The following is an 18,212-nucleotide window of genomic DNA, read 5'->3' as shown; positions in this document are numbered from 1 at the left end:
ATTATTTTTCCATATGTGATTATGAACCATTTGTTGAAAAGCCTTTCCTTACCCCATTTGGATACCTTTGTCACTTTATCACTTGACTGGAAAAGAATTATTTCTGGATTTTGTATTCTATCCCATGATATATTTGTCTATTCTTATGATGGTATCACATGCCTTATAGTAGTACTTGAAGCCAGGGAATGTAAATCTTCCAACCTTATTCTGATGGTAAAAGATGCTGTTATAGAACTGAGATTCCCTAGTAGCAAAGGGAATGATAGAATGCCAAAACAGGAGAGACCAGGTGCCAACACTTAACCATCAGAGACAAGATAAACATGATTCTTATAATGGGCAGTAAGGTCCTAATGACCTTCACAAGGTCCTGATCTATAAGGTTCTAGGAATATGACTTGTAGAACATGGTGTTCCTAAAGTTATAATAGATGGAAAGCCAATTGAGGTCAGCCACCTCAGTAACAAGTCATGATCCATCACTAAATTTCAAATCTTGGCTTGTTCTATTTCTCAGAATTCATCAGCTAAAAGAGACGTCCAATCACCTTAGCTGTGATTTTCCCAATCCTTCCCCAAACAGAATTTTTGACCATTTATAATGAGGTAAGGGAAAAGTTCATGTTTTTAAGGTTTGTTGTATATAAGATCCAAGCTGATATGAATACCCAGGGAACCAAAGTGCCATTGTGGTTCTCCTGTTAGAGTAGACATGTATGAGAGTCAGGTAATAAATGGAGTTCTGACACTGGTTTATCTCACAGGGAGTCTACTGCATCCAAGGGTGCACCCGGTGTCTCTGGTTTCTGAATATATACTTGGAAAGGACATATACGTAGCTGGCAGAACCCACACATTGATTTCTTGGTCCATGGAGTAAAAGCAATTGCAGTAATAACATTACTATACTGGCTTAGAACCATATGTAGCTAGTTAGTCAAAACTGGTCTTACTGAATCCAGAATAGAAACTTACAGTCTGACTGCTCAGTATAGATGTCTATTTTGAGATGTGGTAATTCAACCCAAGACATTATTTAATCCCTAATTTCTCTATTTTCAAGATCCCTTTGAGTAAAATTCTGTTTGCCATGAACACCAAGAAATAGTTAATCATATGGTTATTTTGAGGTCTAACTAGAAATTACTTGTCAAGAATTGTGAAGGGTCTGGTTTCACCCTACTTGTAAGGTAACAAGTTAGCCTGCCACAGTTTCATGGTTGCTGGCAGAAGATGTGATGTTTTTAGGTCAAAATTGGATTCATGGCATAACACGTAGTGTGAACTTTATTTTTGCACTAGTTCTTTTTGCCCTCCAATTTCCATGGGAATCAGATGGAATGGTTCACGTGGATCCTGCACACATAGTTGGTTTGCATCACATCTGAGGAGATTTTGAGCTCAGGAGAGCTTATTTAATGCACCCCAAGAAAATCTGCCTGATAGCTGCCTTAGACGGAGATATTATATTTGACGTTAAACTTGTCCTCTACTCTAGAGGAAGACATTATCTTTATCTAAGGCTTTTCACTATACCAATTTCCTTGAAAAAATAACCTCAGACAAAAGGCAAGGTATGCAAAAAACATGGGGAATTATTTCTCAACATTAGCATAACATTCTCTTTCAAATTTTAGTAGAAGAATTAATATATTACATGAGACACGGGGCTACTGATATTCTCTGGATTGTTGAGACATCGTTTATTGCAGTGGAATCTTACTCCTCCGTCTCAGCCTCCACTACTGACAAAAACACAGGTACTCTTTTGACATTAATTTCAGCATTTCTTCAATACTTTGCACTCTTTATGTTCTTACAGTTTCAAATACCCTTGGACCAAATTTACAGCGTACATCGAGGTGGAGTTTGATTGTGCAGCTGAGACCATCATTTTAGGTCCCAAGAGAGTCCACATGGGGTTAATGTTGATGTATTTATCTGTCATGCCATTACATTTGAAAATTCAGAGCCATCAAATGAGGGAGAGATTTTTCCAAACGAACCAAGTCAAGTTCACATTTTTCCCCTCAAACCATTTCAGCCGAGGGATAAATTGGCATCCTTTCTGATGTGAGCACTTAGTGGAAAGAACATCAGACTGGGATCCAATAGACTCATGTTCTAATCCCATTCCTTCCATTAGCTTGTTGTGTAACCTTGGGCAAGTATGTGGGGTTTGGGTAGCACAGGATAAGAATCACTTATAAACAAATCAAGCAAAAAAAACACAAATAAACAAATAAACAAATAAATAAAAGAGGTTTTGCCAATTTCAAATTACATATGTGGCCTAAATTTTAAGACAATTTTTTTCTGTAATAGGCAGAGCAATATTCTTCCATGTGAGCACTTTACTGTGGTTCTGTTTAATACACAAAGAAAGATCAAATGAAAAATATAGACATTCTGAGATTTGTCTAAATCTCTGTGGAATGATGCGATCTACTATGCCATCTATATTAGGCCACAAACCTAAACTATATTAGAAGTTTTAAATCATAAAAATTCTTAAATTTTATGTTTTAAATAATGTATATGAAGTTTTTTCCTTTGAAAATATTACATTTCTTATTTCAAAATAAGATTTTTTTAAAGTATCTCTCTTCCCTTATTATTCCCATGGTTGCCACTCTAAATTGGCCTAGAAGATTAACCATTAATCTCTTAATTTATTTCCAAGTTTTGGGCTTACCTCCAGCCTCAATCTGTTCTTTTCATTTAATATTCTTAAAACTTAAGCCACTTCTGTCTGTTGGATCAAAAACAAACTCTCAATCCTGGAATTTCTAATATAGGACCATCTAGTCAACTTTCATCTTCCTCTGTCCAAAAGAGAACTTTCATCTCAGTAAGATGAATATACTTATATGTGCCTTGACTACAACATTTTCACAATTTCACCTCAACATTTGTGCCTTTCTGACTTAGAACATTCTCCTCTATCATGTCCATCCATCTGACTTCAGCCTTTCCTTAAAGGCTCAGCTCTATATCCACTCCTTCTCTGAAGAATTCCTTGATTTTTCTCCTATCTTTGAAAATCTGTTAGCCTTTTTATAAATGGTGGTAAGACAAGGACATGAACTACAAGCATTTTTGAATTTTTCTTATTTTTTCACACGTTGGGTTTTTCAGGGCAGATACTTAACTGACTTATTTATCTCTCCTCAGAGCCTTTTACTCCCCCAATTTTTCTTGATTTTATTGGTCAAATCAAGTGGTCTGTGTTTTCCATGCCTTTCATGCTCCATCATAACCAAGTTGGAATATTCCTCTGTTGTTCTTCTATGTCATGGAGGTGATGCAGAGTGGTACTGCTTTAAGTGGACTGGACCAGGAGTTGTATTCTAAGTTTACGTTGAGACCTTCACTTATAGTTTCAATAATCTAGATGAGGAATGAGTAAAGGTTTTTAGATTGAGCAATTTGAACTATTGATTAGTTTTAAATTGCAATTTCAATAGAGTGGTAGGAAATAAATCCAGATTCAAGTAGGTTAACTGGAAAACCAACAGGGTATCTACTAATTTATTCATACAATCATTATATTCAATAAACTCATTTTTCAACTGAAGTGTTATAGTGGTCTCTAATTGTTCTTCTGATCTCTAGTCCTGTCTCTTCACAAACCTCTGTCACATAGTTGATTAGGTAGTATTTATAAAACAGAAATCCACTATGTCACTCTCTTTCTTGACACCCATTACTGGTTTCTTACATCCTGGGTGCAGGATAAGATCTTAGCTTCTAAATATAGCTCATAAGAGACTATAATCTACTTCTCTAATATTGTCTCTTACTACTCCCTGCCTCATGCTTACTGTTACAGAAATACCAAACTTTTTGTGACAAATAAAATATAAACTCTAAAAAATGCATTATTCATCTAGAAAACAATCACCAGAGAGAGAGCCAGATATTATATGCCTCCTATGAATTACTGTTGCCAAAAATTTAGAACCTAGATCTGATCATGTATTTTAATCTAACTATAAGTTTCAGGAAATACAGGGTTGATAAAGTTTGTGAAGCTATTCTATTAAAACAAATCATTAAAATCTAGACTATAAAAATCTCTAAGGAATAATAACTTGGTTTCTTCCACAAATTACAAAGAAAAAAGAAGTGATTGAGGGAAAGCTATGGATTCAGAGTAACAGAAGACATATCGATCAATTGTAATATATCGACTTTATTTGGATCCTGAATCAAGCCAAGAAACTATTAAAAAAATAATTTTGACAAATCCAGTGGCATTTGAACATTGACCAGATAATAAGGAATTGATTTTAATAACAGCTGTTGTGATTTTGGATTCTTTAAAGTTCTTATCTTTTAGAGATATGTACTGAAATATTTACAGATGAAATGATATGGTATCAAAGACTAGTTTCATCATAATTTGGTTTTGGGGAAGAGGAAAGTTGAGGAAAAATGGAGGTAAAGATGAAATAAGATTAGCCAAGGGTTGGTAATTATTGAAGCTGGGGGATGAGCTAACATTCTTTTCTCTAGTTTTTAATATTTGAAATTTTCTGTAATATCAGATAAAAAGAAATTTAAAAGCGTTATCAAAGTTAGCAATGATTTTATAAAGTGTATATTCAAAACAAATTGATAACAAAGCATAATTACTTGAACATGAAAGTTTAAAAGGCAGTTTTGCTATTTAAAATACTGGGAACAACTAGTCTAGTGTCTACTCTCACATATGGTAGGAAGAGCCAGGAAGAGACTGTGCTCTGATGCAGCTACTGCCATCTTGACAGCCAAGTGTGTGTCCTTCTGAGAGCCCAGGCAGCCTATGTGGATCTTTTCTACAAAATCATAACCTGCCTTTGCTTTGAATTATTCTGAAATGGTCCATAACCATGAAGACCTCAAGGCTTTAAAACTTATCTATTATAATAAAGCAGACATTTTCATACATTGAATGTGTGTATGAATATGGGTAAAACTACTTTTCAGCTTATATACCCTTTTACCAAGGATTTATATGTTTTACAATTTGTACTAATTAAATAATATGACATGTTCTCTCAGATGCATTCATAGCATGTTCCTCAAGGCATAGTTTAAAACATTGAATAATTGTCAACTTAATGACCAATGTGTTATTAAGAGTAAAAAGTAGGAGCTAAAACAATATTTTTATAGTATGCCTTATCTGTTAAAATAAATTTGCATGATATGTGTGTGTACACATAACTGAAATGCATTTTAAAGTGTGCTTCATTGTGAGGTGCCTCAGTGGCTCAGTCGGTTAAGTCACTGACTTGATTTTGGCCCAGATCATGTTCTCCCAGCTCGTGACATCAAGTCCCACATTTGGCTCTGTGCTGACAGCATGGAGCCTGATTTTCTCTCTCCCTCACTTTCTGCCCCTCCCCCGCTCACACTCTGTCCTTTCAAAATAAATAAACATTAAAAAAATAACAAAGTGTATATAATTGAGTTTCCCTTCTCTTCTCCCAGTCTTCACATACAGAGATACACACACACACACACACACACACACACACACTTCCTTGTACCCAATGGTCTTTAGACCAGGAAATTAACTTTTCCTTTCCACTGTTTTAAACAGTCTAACAGACCCATACAATTTGATTCCAATAATCATTTTTTTAATTCAGAAGGGCATATTTAAATCTCTTTTGCAAAAAGATTACTATCTATATTACTACCCATATCTACATTATGATTACTATAGTAATAAAATTTTCACCTTTTCATTTGGAACACACAAAGAAGATTCTATAATAGGCAACTTCTGTTCTCACCGGAAGGTCATAGCCACTAAGAGTGATTCTGAGGGATCCTCAGAAAGTCAGATCATGAATCTCTATGTGGATGAAAGTAAAGAGGGATGTAGAGGGGGATCCAAAGAAACTATATGAAAGAGATAATGATGGAAATCCTATTCCATCCTCCAAGTTGATAGTGGAGTGCCACACCTGGATAGGAAGACAAGTACAAAAACATAGTCATGAACAAAATAACAGCTAGTTTTGGGAAGATATTGCTGATGTAAGGAGTTTCCAAAATTTGGCTGAATTGGGAGGAGATGATTATATTAGCAATATTAAGGGTCAGGAAGGGGGAATGAGGGGACAATTGGCCTAGTAGCCAGTGAGGTCACCAAGAAGGGAAAATTGAACATTGTATTTGAAAGACAAGACATTAAGTGAACAAGAGACTAGAGTAGTAGAAGCTGGGAGTATCGGAAGCACTTCATGGAGTAGGTCAAGCCAAGCAATTAGAAAGTAGATGAAATTATGTCCAAGAGAAGGATGCCAGTATGGGATAGCAGGGCTTGACTAGAAAGAGTAGTTTTATGGGACAGAAAATGGGAAGGGAGTTTTAAGGAACTCTACCTTAATTCATAGGTGATTGATTCCACAGTTCTACTATTGTGGGTTTGGCTTATGTTTCAGTCATGATACTTGGACTTCTTCTTTGTTCCTGAGACTGTGTCTTTACTATATGTCTTGGAATTTGGGGTGTTGACTTGCTTTGTTACCTTTGGTACCATTCTTGATTAGCTAAACTAGTAATCATCTCAAGCTCTTTAGAAAATTGGCCTGAACTTCTTTGCAAAAGACAAAAGTTTTATACTTGAGCCTCAAGCCTGTGTTCCTGAATGTGTCATAAATAATAAAAAACTGATTAAAAAAAAAAGGCAAGAGAAAATTATTTCCCTGCTTTTTTATCACAGACATTTGTTGGCAGGATCTTTGCATATTACTTTAAAGTTTCTGTTGTTACTATTAACCCTTTGTTTTTCTTTCTGGGTTCCATGGGCCATGATGGGTCTTGTTGCCTTGCTAACAATTCAGTAATGTCACAATACATCCAGATACTATATGTTATGGGTTAAGTTGTATTTCCTCTCAAATTTACGTGTTGAAGTCCTAAATCCCATTATCTCAGACTGTGACTTCATTTGGAAATAGGATTGTTGCAGATGCAATTAATTAAGATGAGGCCATACTAGAGTATCATGGGCCCCTAATTCAATTTAACCAGTGTTCTAATAAGAGGGGGAAATTTGGACACAGAGACATGCACACAGAGAGAATGACACGTGAAGATTGGAGCAATGCTATCATAAACCAAGCAACTACCAGAAACTAAGACAAAGGCCCAGAAGAGATCCTTTCCTAATGCCTTCAGAAGGAACATGGCCCTGCTGACAACCTAATCTCAGATTCCAGCTTCTAGACCTGTAAAATAAGTTTCTATCATTTAACCTACTCAGCTTGTGGTACTTAGTTACAGCAGCACTAGCAAACTTATACGCTATTTTCAAAGTGCCTGGATTAAATTCTTCCTTGTATTATTATCCATTTACACCCTCTCTAGAACATTGCTTTCCAAAGAATTTTTGGTCATGATGTGTGATGGAAACGTTCTGTCATCTGTCCAAACATTAGGCATTATCTGAATGTGACTATTAAGCACTGAAAATGTAGCTACTTCACCTGAGGAACTAATTTTTTTATTTTAATTAGTTTACATTTACATTAAGTAGCTACATGTGGCTAGCAGCTACCATATAGAACATAGCAGCTCTGGAAATAACCCTAGTGTAGTAGGAGTATCTATTCTGAGTCTAGTTCTACCTAGTTTTTGTTTGGGCTTCTGTGGTCTGCAACATCATAGGACAGAATAAACCATGAATGCCAAAACTTGTCACTCAGGCCGATAAATCCTGTTGATAAGCTTTCTCTCAGTGGCTGGAGTTCAACCAAATTGAAGGAAACCATCAGAAAAGAGAAGGTTGCTGGATTCTAGTCCATGTCCCATTTTCATTCACTAGTCACTGATTCTGTTTAGCCTGTTATGAAATATTCCCATTGTGTTAGTGGGTTTTAATATGAATCATACTATGAATTAAGAACTAGGCAATAATTGCTGGATACTTTCAACCAAGTCATGTGACCAGCCACAGAGATAATTTACTAGCTTACTAACCTTATTTAACATTAACTTGGTGCCCAGAAAATATAAAGTTATAACTCATATTTTCAACTGTGCATGACTTTCATGACTCAGTCAAGCCGCAGGAAGATATTCACTCTTCTTTTATATTCTTGTTTTTTTATATTTCTTGTCACTAGGAAATTAGTTGCTCTTGTTTTCCTATAATTTTTTTTTTTGGATGAAAGTGTTTTCCCACATTTCACTAGTTGCGATGTTTATTTCTACTATTTGAGGAACTTGCTCTATTAATTTTTTCATCATAATAGAAAATATGCATGTATCTTCTTAACGAGTCTGGGATTTTGTGAGACTCTATTATAATTTCAAAGAAAATCAGTGTTTTAACCATTGAGGAATTTACCAAAAAACCTTAAGGAAAATTATTTCTTGACACCTTGCTCTGTATTTTAAGTTTGTAATTGTTTTACATAAACATTTTTGTTTTTCTTTTCACATGTGTCATAATATTAAAAATTTTGTTTTGATTTGAAAGATCCCAGAGGATATTTGACTTCTGTATGAGAGAACTGTTTAATAAATATTTTGTTTAGAAAGTATGACATTGAAAAAGAATTTGATGTTTATTTATTTATTTCATTTATTTATTTTTTATTTAAAAATTTTTTTAATGTTATTTTTGAGAGAGAGAGAGAGGGAGAGAGAGATCGGGGGAGGGGCAGAGAAAGAGGAAGACACAGAATTCGAAGCAGGCTCCAGGCTCTGAGTTTTCAGCACAGAGTCTGATGAGGGGCTCAAACATACAAACCGTGAGATCATGACCTGAGCTGAAGTCTGAAGCTTAACGAACTGAGCCACCCAGGTGCCCTTGATGTTTATTTGTGAGGGGGGGAGAGAGAGAGAGAGAGAAAGAAGGATCAGAGAGAGGGAGACACAGAATCCAAAGCAGGATCCAGGCTCTGAGCTGTCAGCACCAAGTCCAACATGGGGCTCAAACCTGCGAACTGTGAGGTCATAATCTGAGCCGAGGTAGGATGTTTAACCCACTGACCCACTTAGGTTCTCCTTTGTAAAAGTAATTTGAAATGGATGAGCAATATCAATGTACTTTTAATCTGTTAAAAATTACATAACTAAAGTGAAAAATAATGGTAACACACAATGCTGATGATGATGCAGAGAAACTAGACCGTTTGTATATTTCTGGTTGGAAAATAAAATTGCATAGCTACCTTAGAAGATAGTTTGGCAGTTCCTTTCAAAACTAAAAATGAACTTACTGTATGATCCATCAGTTGCACTCTTGGGCATTTATCCTATAGGATTGAAGACTTATTTTCACCCAGGAATTTATAAACAAGTATTTACAATAGCTTTATTTGTGATAAAATTGGAAAATACTTTTAAACAAACTGTGGTACATCTATACCACAGAATACAACTCAGCAATAGTAAGGAACAAATTATTGATATGTGAAATAACTTAGATGGACCTCAAGAAAATTATACTGATAGAAAAAGCCAAAGTCAAGAAGATATACTGCATGATTCTACTTATGTTACGTGTATAAAATAATGTAATTATAAAGATGGAAAACAGATGGATTAGTGGTTGCCAGGGGTTAGGAGTGGAAGGACACGATGGGTATGGCTATAAAGGATAACACCAGAGAGTCTTGTTGCAATGGTATAGTTGAGTATGTTGATGCTTATGTGGTTATACAATGCTACACATGTAATAAAATTGCATAGGACTATACACACATATACACACACAAGTTCATGTATAATTATTGAAATCTGAATGAGCTCTATGGATTGTAGCAATGCCAATTTCTTAGTTTTATACAAAGTAAGTGTTCATGGGAATTTGCATACATTTCTTTTCAACCTCCTTTGGATTTATGATTATATATATAATATATATATTTATTTAATATATTTATTTAATTAATTTATTTAATATATTTAATTTATTTCATTTATATATATATATATTTAATATTTATTTATTTTTGAGAGAGAGAGACAGAATGTGAGCAAAGGAGGGGCAGAGAGAGAGGGAGACACAGAATCTGAAGCAGGCTCCAGGCTCTGAGCTGTCAGCAAAGATCCTGACGTGGGGCTCGAACTCACGAACATGAGATCATGACCTGAGCCGAAGTCAGTCACTTAACTGCCTGAGCAACCCAGGGACCACAAGGATTTATAATTATTTTAAAATGATAAGTTCTGAAACCATTTTATTGTAAAATTTGATTTTCTTTTCCATAATGCTTATGCTTAATTTCCTTGACTACGCCTAACACATATTATTTTTTTCCAATATTTAGAGCTTTATTGTTTTGTTTTTCACATCTAGTTCTATGATCTATCTGGATTCAGAGAGGTTTTTGTCCAGCATTATTGAGGCATCATTAACAAACTCAAACTCAAACTCAGAGGAATGGAAAATAGAATGGCTGTAGGATAGGGGACATGGGGAGAGGTTGGTAAAAGAATACAACCTTTCAGTTATAAGATGAATATGTTCTGATGATTTAATATATAGCATGATGACTATAGTTAATAATACTGTATTATATACTTGAAATTTGCTGAGAGAGTAGACCTTAAACAGTCCCATAAAAAAGAAAAGGTAACAATGTAAGGTGATAGACATGTTAATTAACTTACTTATGGGAATCATTTCACAATAAGTATGTATACCAAATCATCAAGTTGAACACAGTCTTCTTTTGGTATGAAGAATAGAAAACAAACAAATTGTATATTATCAGGCATATAATATTTTACTTTTATATTTAGTTATTGGTATAAAATCAATACATTTTATAAGAAAAATAATTTCAGATAGTGTAGAAAAGTAGAGTAAGATCTCTATTTCCTCAGGAATGTCATTCATTGCCCCAAGAAAACACACTATAAACAATTTTTTATTAATTATTGAGAATCTAGTTTGCATGGTTTTATAAGTTTGTACCATCCATGGTAAGCAGGGCAATTTATCTCTGCTTGGAAACAGAAAATTAACAGTACACAAATTGATCAGTAAATAAGATAATTCCAGATCATGAAAAAGATATAGAGAAAACAGGGCAACATGAAAAGAAATATGTAGGCCAGGAGAGAAGCAGCATTAAATAGACTGGTCAAGGAGGGCTTCTTCCAGATGACATTTGACCAGGAACTGAATGACAAAAGGAGCTAAGTAGATGAAGATTTGGGATAAGATCTGTTTCAGGCAAAGAGAACAGGTAGTACAAAGGCTTGAGGTGGCATTCAATCTGGCATGTTCTAGGAACAGGAAGAAGTTCACACAGCTAGAATATACTGAAGGGTGGGTTTGGGACATGAGGCTCAAAAAGGAACAAATGACAAAACCATGTAGCTCCTTGTAGACATGGCAAGCAATGTGGATTATTATAAGTGAAATGGAAACCTTCTAGAGGATTTCAAACAGGAAGATGACATAATGTGATTTTAACTGTTAAAAGATAAATTTGGTTACTGCATGAAGAATGGGTAATAGTGGAAACAGAGAGGCAAGTTAAGAGCCCAATAATAAAAGTAATGGTAACTTGGACCAGAGAGATAATAGCCATAAAATTATTGTAATACTCCAGGCAAGAAATAATGAAGACTAAGTTTAGGGCAGAAACAGTGGTGACAGAGAGGTGGACTTTAGCTGAAGATGGATGTAATAAGTTGAATCAATTGTACTTTTGACTAATTAGATGTGGAAATGGGGTAAGAGAATGAAGAAGTTAAGCTATCAGGTAACTTGTGTAGGTAGTTGAATGGAAGAGATTACTAACCGTTGTAAAAAATAAGAAGAAGAGCATGTTGGTATCTGAGAAGGCTGATTAACAGCTCCATTTTGGATATATGGATTTTAAGGTAACTTAGGACAAGCAGATGAAGTTGTATGGTAGGCAGTTGCATGTGAAGTTCAGGAAAAGACAAAGATTGGAAATACTAATTTTAAAAACATTAGCATATTAACGTAAAAGCATAACTGTGGGTCTAAGAAAAGGCCAACTGGCCTTAATACTGTGTCATGTGTACACTGAAGATGAATGGTGATAGGTGATACTTAAATTTGGTCTCACTTCAACTATGGGTGATATATACACACTTACATGTACATCCTGTTCTCATGCACATCTTTTTTTTTTCGTTTACATTTTACAGTCTTTAATTAAGCACATAAAACTGTACTATTTAATATATTTCTCCATGAACTTTTTGTGAAATTCAGATTGCAGTGTATCATTTACAAATATTTTGTCTTTCTTCTGATCATCTACACCTTTTGCACAGTTCTTGAAAACAACATCATCATCCCACCTTCTTTTAACTTTGAAGTTGGCCTGAGGCTGGGATGGGCCAGTGAGATTAAGGAGAGGGTTTCCACTCAATATGTTTTCCATACGTATTCTTTCTTCTTCAGCTTTTTGTTCTTGTTCCTTCCTGGCCTGCTCTTCAGCTCTTTCTTTTTTAATTTTTTCTAGCTCTGCAAGAAGAGCTGCAGTATCATCATCATCACTCTCCTCTTCAAAATCTTCATCTTCATCTTCCTCATCTGTTAGAGGATCATCTGCATCAAGGTTGGCAGCAGGAATCTGGTCTAACCGAGGTTTCTTTGACACGGATGAGGAGGTTGTATATTCTTGTGTTGGACGATCTCTATTTTTTTCTCTGGCGGCAGCTCGCTCTCTCTCCTCCAGCTCTCTCCTGAAGTCACGGTTGCGAACCTCTTCAGGGGCATCCTGAGTGGTTTGTCTATATTTTATCTTTGTATGAGAAGGTAGGTCTCTACCTGAATACTGCTTTGAGAGTTGGCTGAAATCACCTTCTCCTTTTCCTCTCCCCCGTCTCGCAGGTTCAAAAGTTGGCCTAGCTGCTGTTGCCATCTTTTATGCTACTACCCTCCTGCCGCTCACGTCGGCCGGGGTCTAATGCTGCAGCCTCCGGAAATCATACAGACACCGTTACGACTCGCACCTCCCAGGAGCCTCTGCCTCATTCACATCTTTTAAAGTTACCATGGACACGAGACTAGCAGCCTTTTGTAATCAAAATGCCAAGAAAATTCTGAACTTTCTTAGGAAAGTAATGAGGACAAAGAGAAAATATGATTTTTTCCTCAGGAAAAACTATGCTGCATGGACAACTGGAATATTGTATGTAGACTAGTTGATGACATCTTTAGGATATTGGGAGATGAATGGATTCTAAAGAAAGTCTTATTCTAAAAATATATCTTGACTATTACTGGAAGACAAGGAAAATTAGGCTCAGAGATCAATGGGTTGAACCAAAATTACATAACAAGAAAATGATAGTGTGGAGAGTAAGATCCAAATCTCCTGGTTCCTTATGTATAGCTTTTTAAAATATATATATAAATCATATAAAACTGCTGGAGCAAAAGGCTGGAAAATCTAGCTTATAAGTTCAGGATAAAATAATTAGACTTCTAGTTTGGAACAACCTAAGAGGTAATGGCCAAGATTATGAAATAATACTGGGTTTGATAGGATAGGATCAGATACTGGACTGTGGGGCATAAACTACTACCCAAGGGAATGTTGTGAACAAAGGAGGATATAACTAGTCAAATTTCCTTTATAGCTGTTCTCACATCCCTGTTTTCTACTGCAATGTCTTATCCTTCTGGTTCTTGATACTCAACCTCTGTCATGCAACATGAATCTTGACGTGTCCCAGAGTCATTTCCTGTTTTGGGCTTTACTATTGACCTAAGACTTTAGTCTCAGAATAGGGACCAAAGATTTTACTGGCTTGCCTGGGTTGACTTTTCAGAACCTCTGGATTCTTCATTATCTCCAAATTCTATCCTCAATAGTAAAGGTCAAACATTAAGTTTCAAAATTCTAAGATACAGGGGACTAAAGGGTACTCTGTGAAACCCAGAAAAGATCAATTTAGGTCAATTTAAAGACCTTGCAAATTTTATTTGCTTTATCATTATTCATGATATAGAAAACAATTTTTGTACATTACCATGAAGACACAGTAAGATACTAAGTGACTTCATGTAGCTTTACCTAAACAGCTCTGCATGAGCAATCACAAGGAATAAAAGTAAAAGAAAAAAATTAAGATGAATAATTCTAGAAGAATTGCTATGTGCCAGTCACCATGCAAATCACTTTCATATACATCATCTAATTTAGTGTCAGCAAATATATAAAAACATTACTATTCTTACTTTATTAATGAGGAAACTGAGGCTCGAAAGTTAAGTGACTAGTCTGAGATCTACAGCAAGTTATTCCTAAATGATGCAGGAAACAGAATATCTGGAAGGATCCAGAACAGAGTGGAGTTGGATGAATGATGTAAAGAAGAGAAGGCCAACAAATAACCTAAATATAACAGTATGAGGATATACAGACACTAGTGCTCAGATGTTCTCCATATTTGTTGATGTCAGAAAAGGGAAATTAGCTAAGTTTAACTTAGGATACTAGTGTCCAATAGAAGGCTGGATTTGCTAGCAGATGGGTCTGCAAGATACTAGAGTGAGTAAGAGATGTTGTGAACTCTTTACATTCTCTCAAAGGAGTTACTTTAAATAATTTTTAAAATGTTTTCTTTATTTATGAGGGAGAGAGAGAAAGAGACAGCATGAGTGGGGGGAAGGACAGAGTGTGTGTGGGGAGGAACACAGAGGAACCAAAGCTGGCTCTACACTGACGTCAGTGACTGTGGGCTCAAACTCACAAACCGTGAGATCACGACCTGAGATGAAGTCAGACGCTCAATTGACTGTGCCACCTAGGTGCCCCATCAAAAGGAGTTACTTTAGATGTTCATCTTTTTTCAGAAGAGAAGATATTTTATACATGTGATTATATGAAATATATGGATGTTCATTCAACAATTTTTTTAAATAATATGCTAGCTGCTATGCTCAGTAGGTCTGTGGATAGATTGTTGAACATGACAGATTGGGCCTCAGTCCTCCCATCAGATAATTCAATAAGCAGTAATCATGAAGGGTGCAGGGAAACAAGTGGGGTGCTGAGGGAGTATCTGATCTAGCCTACCTTTAATCAGGGTATGCTTCCAAAAAAAGTTCTGTCTAAACTGAGACCTGAAGGATGAATATTATCCAGGAAGAGAAGAGCAGAAGTATTTCAGAATTAAAACCAAGTGCAACGTGGGAATTGTGTGGCTTCTCACAAACCCTTCCAGGGGTGGAATTTCGTAAATCAGTCAATTGCTTAGGTCCCTCATGTTGTCATAATGTTCCTGAAATCACTGCCTTCTTTATGGTTTCTGGGTAAGCCACTGACACACTCTAAGTTTCCCATGTGATGAGTGAGAATCTGGGGAGTGTCCCTCCAGTGTGCAATGTGGAGCTGACGTAAACCCATGGGAGCGAGTGATGAAATGGGCAACCCGGGGTGTGGACTCAGATGGCCTGGGTACAAGGACTGGCTGTGCCAGATACTAACTTGATGATCCGAGAAAAAAAAATCCCTAAAACTCAGCAGCCAAAGAACAGTGACATGAAGATGAGCAGAGACAGAATGTTATTCCCTGACAACAAAAATGAGGAATTTCATTCCAGCTAAGAGGAAAATGTATTCCTCTAAATTGTTGTCAAACTTTCTTGGCATCCCACTCCCCTGGGCTTGTTAAAACAGATTGTTGTGCCCCATCCCCAGAGGTGCCAATCCAGGAGGTCTAGGGTGTTAATTCTGGAGCATTACCATTTCTACCAAGTTCCCTGGTACACTGATGCTGCTGGTTCAGGGATTACACCTTAAGAACCGCCATTGTAGAAAATGTTGCCCATTAACCAATCTTCAGCCTGTTGCTTACTAAACCAGCAAATCCAACACTTTCTTCAGTTCCCATTAACTCTTCCTCTCAGATAACCTCAACTACCAACAGAAAATGCTGCAGTGTGAAGATACAAGGAAGCAGATTGTTAACCATTTTAAAATGCCAGCCTCTATTCTAAGAGGCTATTTTGGCTGAGGTCTTCCATTTGGTCATTTTTAAAGTAAAAGGAGTAATGGAATATACCATCAGAAGCTCCAAAGGAGTTAAAACTACTACTGAGTACAAGTGCTTATTTTCATTAAGAGCAAGGACGTCACTTAGGATTATTTTCTTGAGAATTTAAATGCCAACAAATGCAGCAGTATTTGAAAGGGTATCTTATCCCTACCTTGGCTGCTTTTTAATGTCATCTGACAATTTCCACTTTCCACAAGGTGAACATTCACAAGCCTACATTTCTTCACTAAATTACTTTTTCTTTCTTGCACTTGTTTTTTCTTCCATCCTGGAAGAGTGACTCCCAAAAAGAGTTACTTTTCAGATGACACCATTAAAAAGTATGGGCATAAAAATCAAAACCTTAGGCATAAATCATCAATTGCTAATTCTCCATTTGAAAAAGTATATTCTCAACATGAGTACAATCTATGTTGATGCAACGTAGCATTAGGATAACATCAATGAATGTAGGAAAGGACTGGGTCTGAAACCACAGTATCTTGATCCTTGCCTTTTCTAGTAGCTTCAAGTTGACCTGCATCCTCCTAAAATTTGGAAGACGTGACTGATGACCACACATCAGAGAGAGGATCAGTTGAGAGATATAGACATAGCTTGACATGTACTATGTAGAAGAAGGTTATCTCATTGTACTCAGGAGGCCTTGAAGCATTTTTACAGGCCATGTAGGCAGATTTGGAACTCTAACTCAGTACCCCAGGCTCCTAATCATACTGCCTTCTGAGTTTCTTAAGTGTCTCTCAATACTTATTTCAATGTCTTTTGCTCTGCTTAACACCATTTTCCAGGGCTTTCCTCATTTTCCTGCCTTGCCCCACCTAATAATGTGATTACCTTTAATAACTGCTTCAAAACTTCAAAGGTTTTCAACCATTTTTATAGGGAACTCACAAAATTTAACAGCTTTCAAGACCTAGTAAAATTAATCTTTATTGGCCTGTAAGCCCTACGTAGAGTTTTCCTAAACTGTGCCTGTCAGCAAATCAGTCTCTTACTTCAGATATCTGACTTGAACCTGCAACTATCTACTTTCTCATTCTTCCATTCTCAGTGCCCAACAGCCACCAGGGTTTCTAGACTTCTCTTCTGCTATAATAAACAGTGCACACTGTCTCTTGTCTCCAGGAGATAAGACCGCATGCTTCAATAACAAACTGTAACTGTTGTTCCAAGTGACTGTTCAAAGTGAGAAACTCTTCATCATGGACAAGGGGGAAGATGAAGAAAACATTCCAAGGATTAAAGAAGACCTCAGCCCAGAGCAGGAGGACTAATATTATAGCAAAGACTATTTTCAGTGTGACTTGATTAACCACTGAAGAGAGGAGCAAGTTTGGAGAGGAGCATAGTAATTCCTTAGTGCTTATTTAATTTGAGACCTCTAACAACTCCCAGAGTCATGGTGGGTCACATCCATTTTAATAGAAGTTTTTCCACTCACCTAGCTTCTTCTTCCCTATATTCACCTTGGGGTACACAACATGCAGACATTCCTCTGATGGAATTAAATGCCATATTTAGTGGTCAGTTAAGTCCACCATACGCACTCACAAAGAGTGATATTCTAATAAATAAATAAATATATTTTTAGTATACTTGACACACAATGTTACATTAGTTTCAAGTGTATAGCATTAGTGATTCAACAAGTCTATACTTCATGCTGTGCTCACCACCAGTGTAGTTACCATCTGTCCCAATACATCACTATTACAATATCATTGACTACATTCCTCATGCTGTGCCTTTTGTCCCTGTGACTTATTTATTCCATAACTGGAAGCCTGTATCTCCCACTCTCTTTCACCCGTTTTGCCCATTCCCCCACCCCTAATCAATAAATCCTGATAATGTAATTTACTTATTATCGTAATAGCCTTGGTTATCCTTAAAGTTTATTTATTCATTTATCTTTTAGTAATCTGTATACCCAATGTGGGGCTCGAACTCACAACCCCAAGATCAAGAGTCACATGCTCTTCTGACTGAGCCAGAGAGGAGCCAGAGAGGTGCCCTTATCTTAATAACAGCTTAAAATCAGTAGTAAATCAGTAACAAACAAAAACTTCTGGCCTTATTTATGGGAAAACCTGAAATATGTATAACAATGAACAATTTACAAAGTTTGTCTTGCATATGCTACTCTAATTGATGTCCATCACAATCTAACACATGAGAAGAGATTATGACTCCCATTT

The 18,212-nt window shown here is 36.3% G+C and overlaps 1 protein-coding gene across 1 annotated transcript; it reads right to left on the bottom strand.

The window, feature by feature from the left end:
- Positions 1-12,132: 12,132 nt before the first annotated feature.
- On the bottom strand, positions 12,133-12,967 carry LOC122231220 (spliceosome-associated protein CWC15 homolog). The gene has a single exon (XM_042958683.1). The coding sequence runs from the start codon at positions 12,864-12,866 to the stop codon at positions 12,171-12,173; it is 696 nt and encodes a 231-aa protein (XP_042814617.1). The 5' UTR covers positions 12,867-12,967; the 3' UTR covers positions 12,133-12,170.
- Positions 12,968-18,212: the final 5,245 nt, after the last annotated feature.

The sequence above is a fragment of the Panthera tigris genome, chromosome D1, assembly GCF_018350195.1.
Source record: "Panthera tigris isolate Pti1 chromosome D1, P.tigris_Pti1_mat1.1, whole genome shotgun sequence".
In the NCBI taxonomy this organism is placed as follows: Eukaryota; Metazoa; Chordata; class Mammalia; order Carnivora; family Felidae; genus Panthera; species Panthera tigris.
Note: the sequence above shows the minus strand (reverse complement) of the source record. Positions and strands in the feature narration are given on the sequence as shown.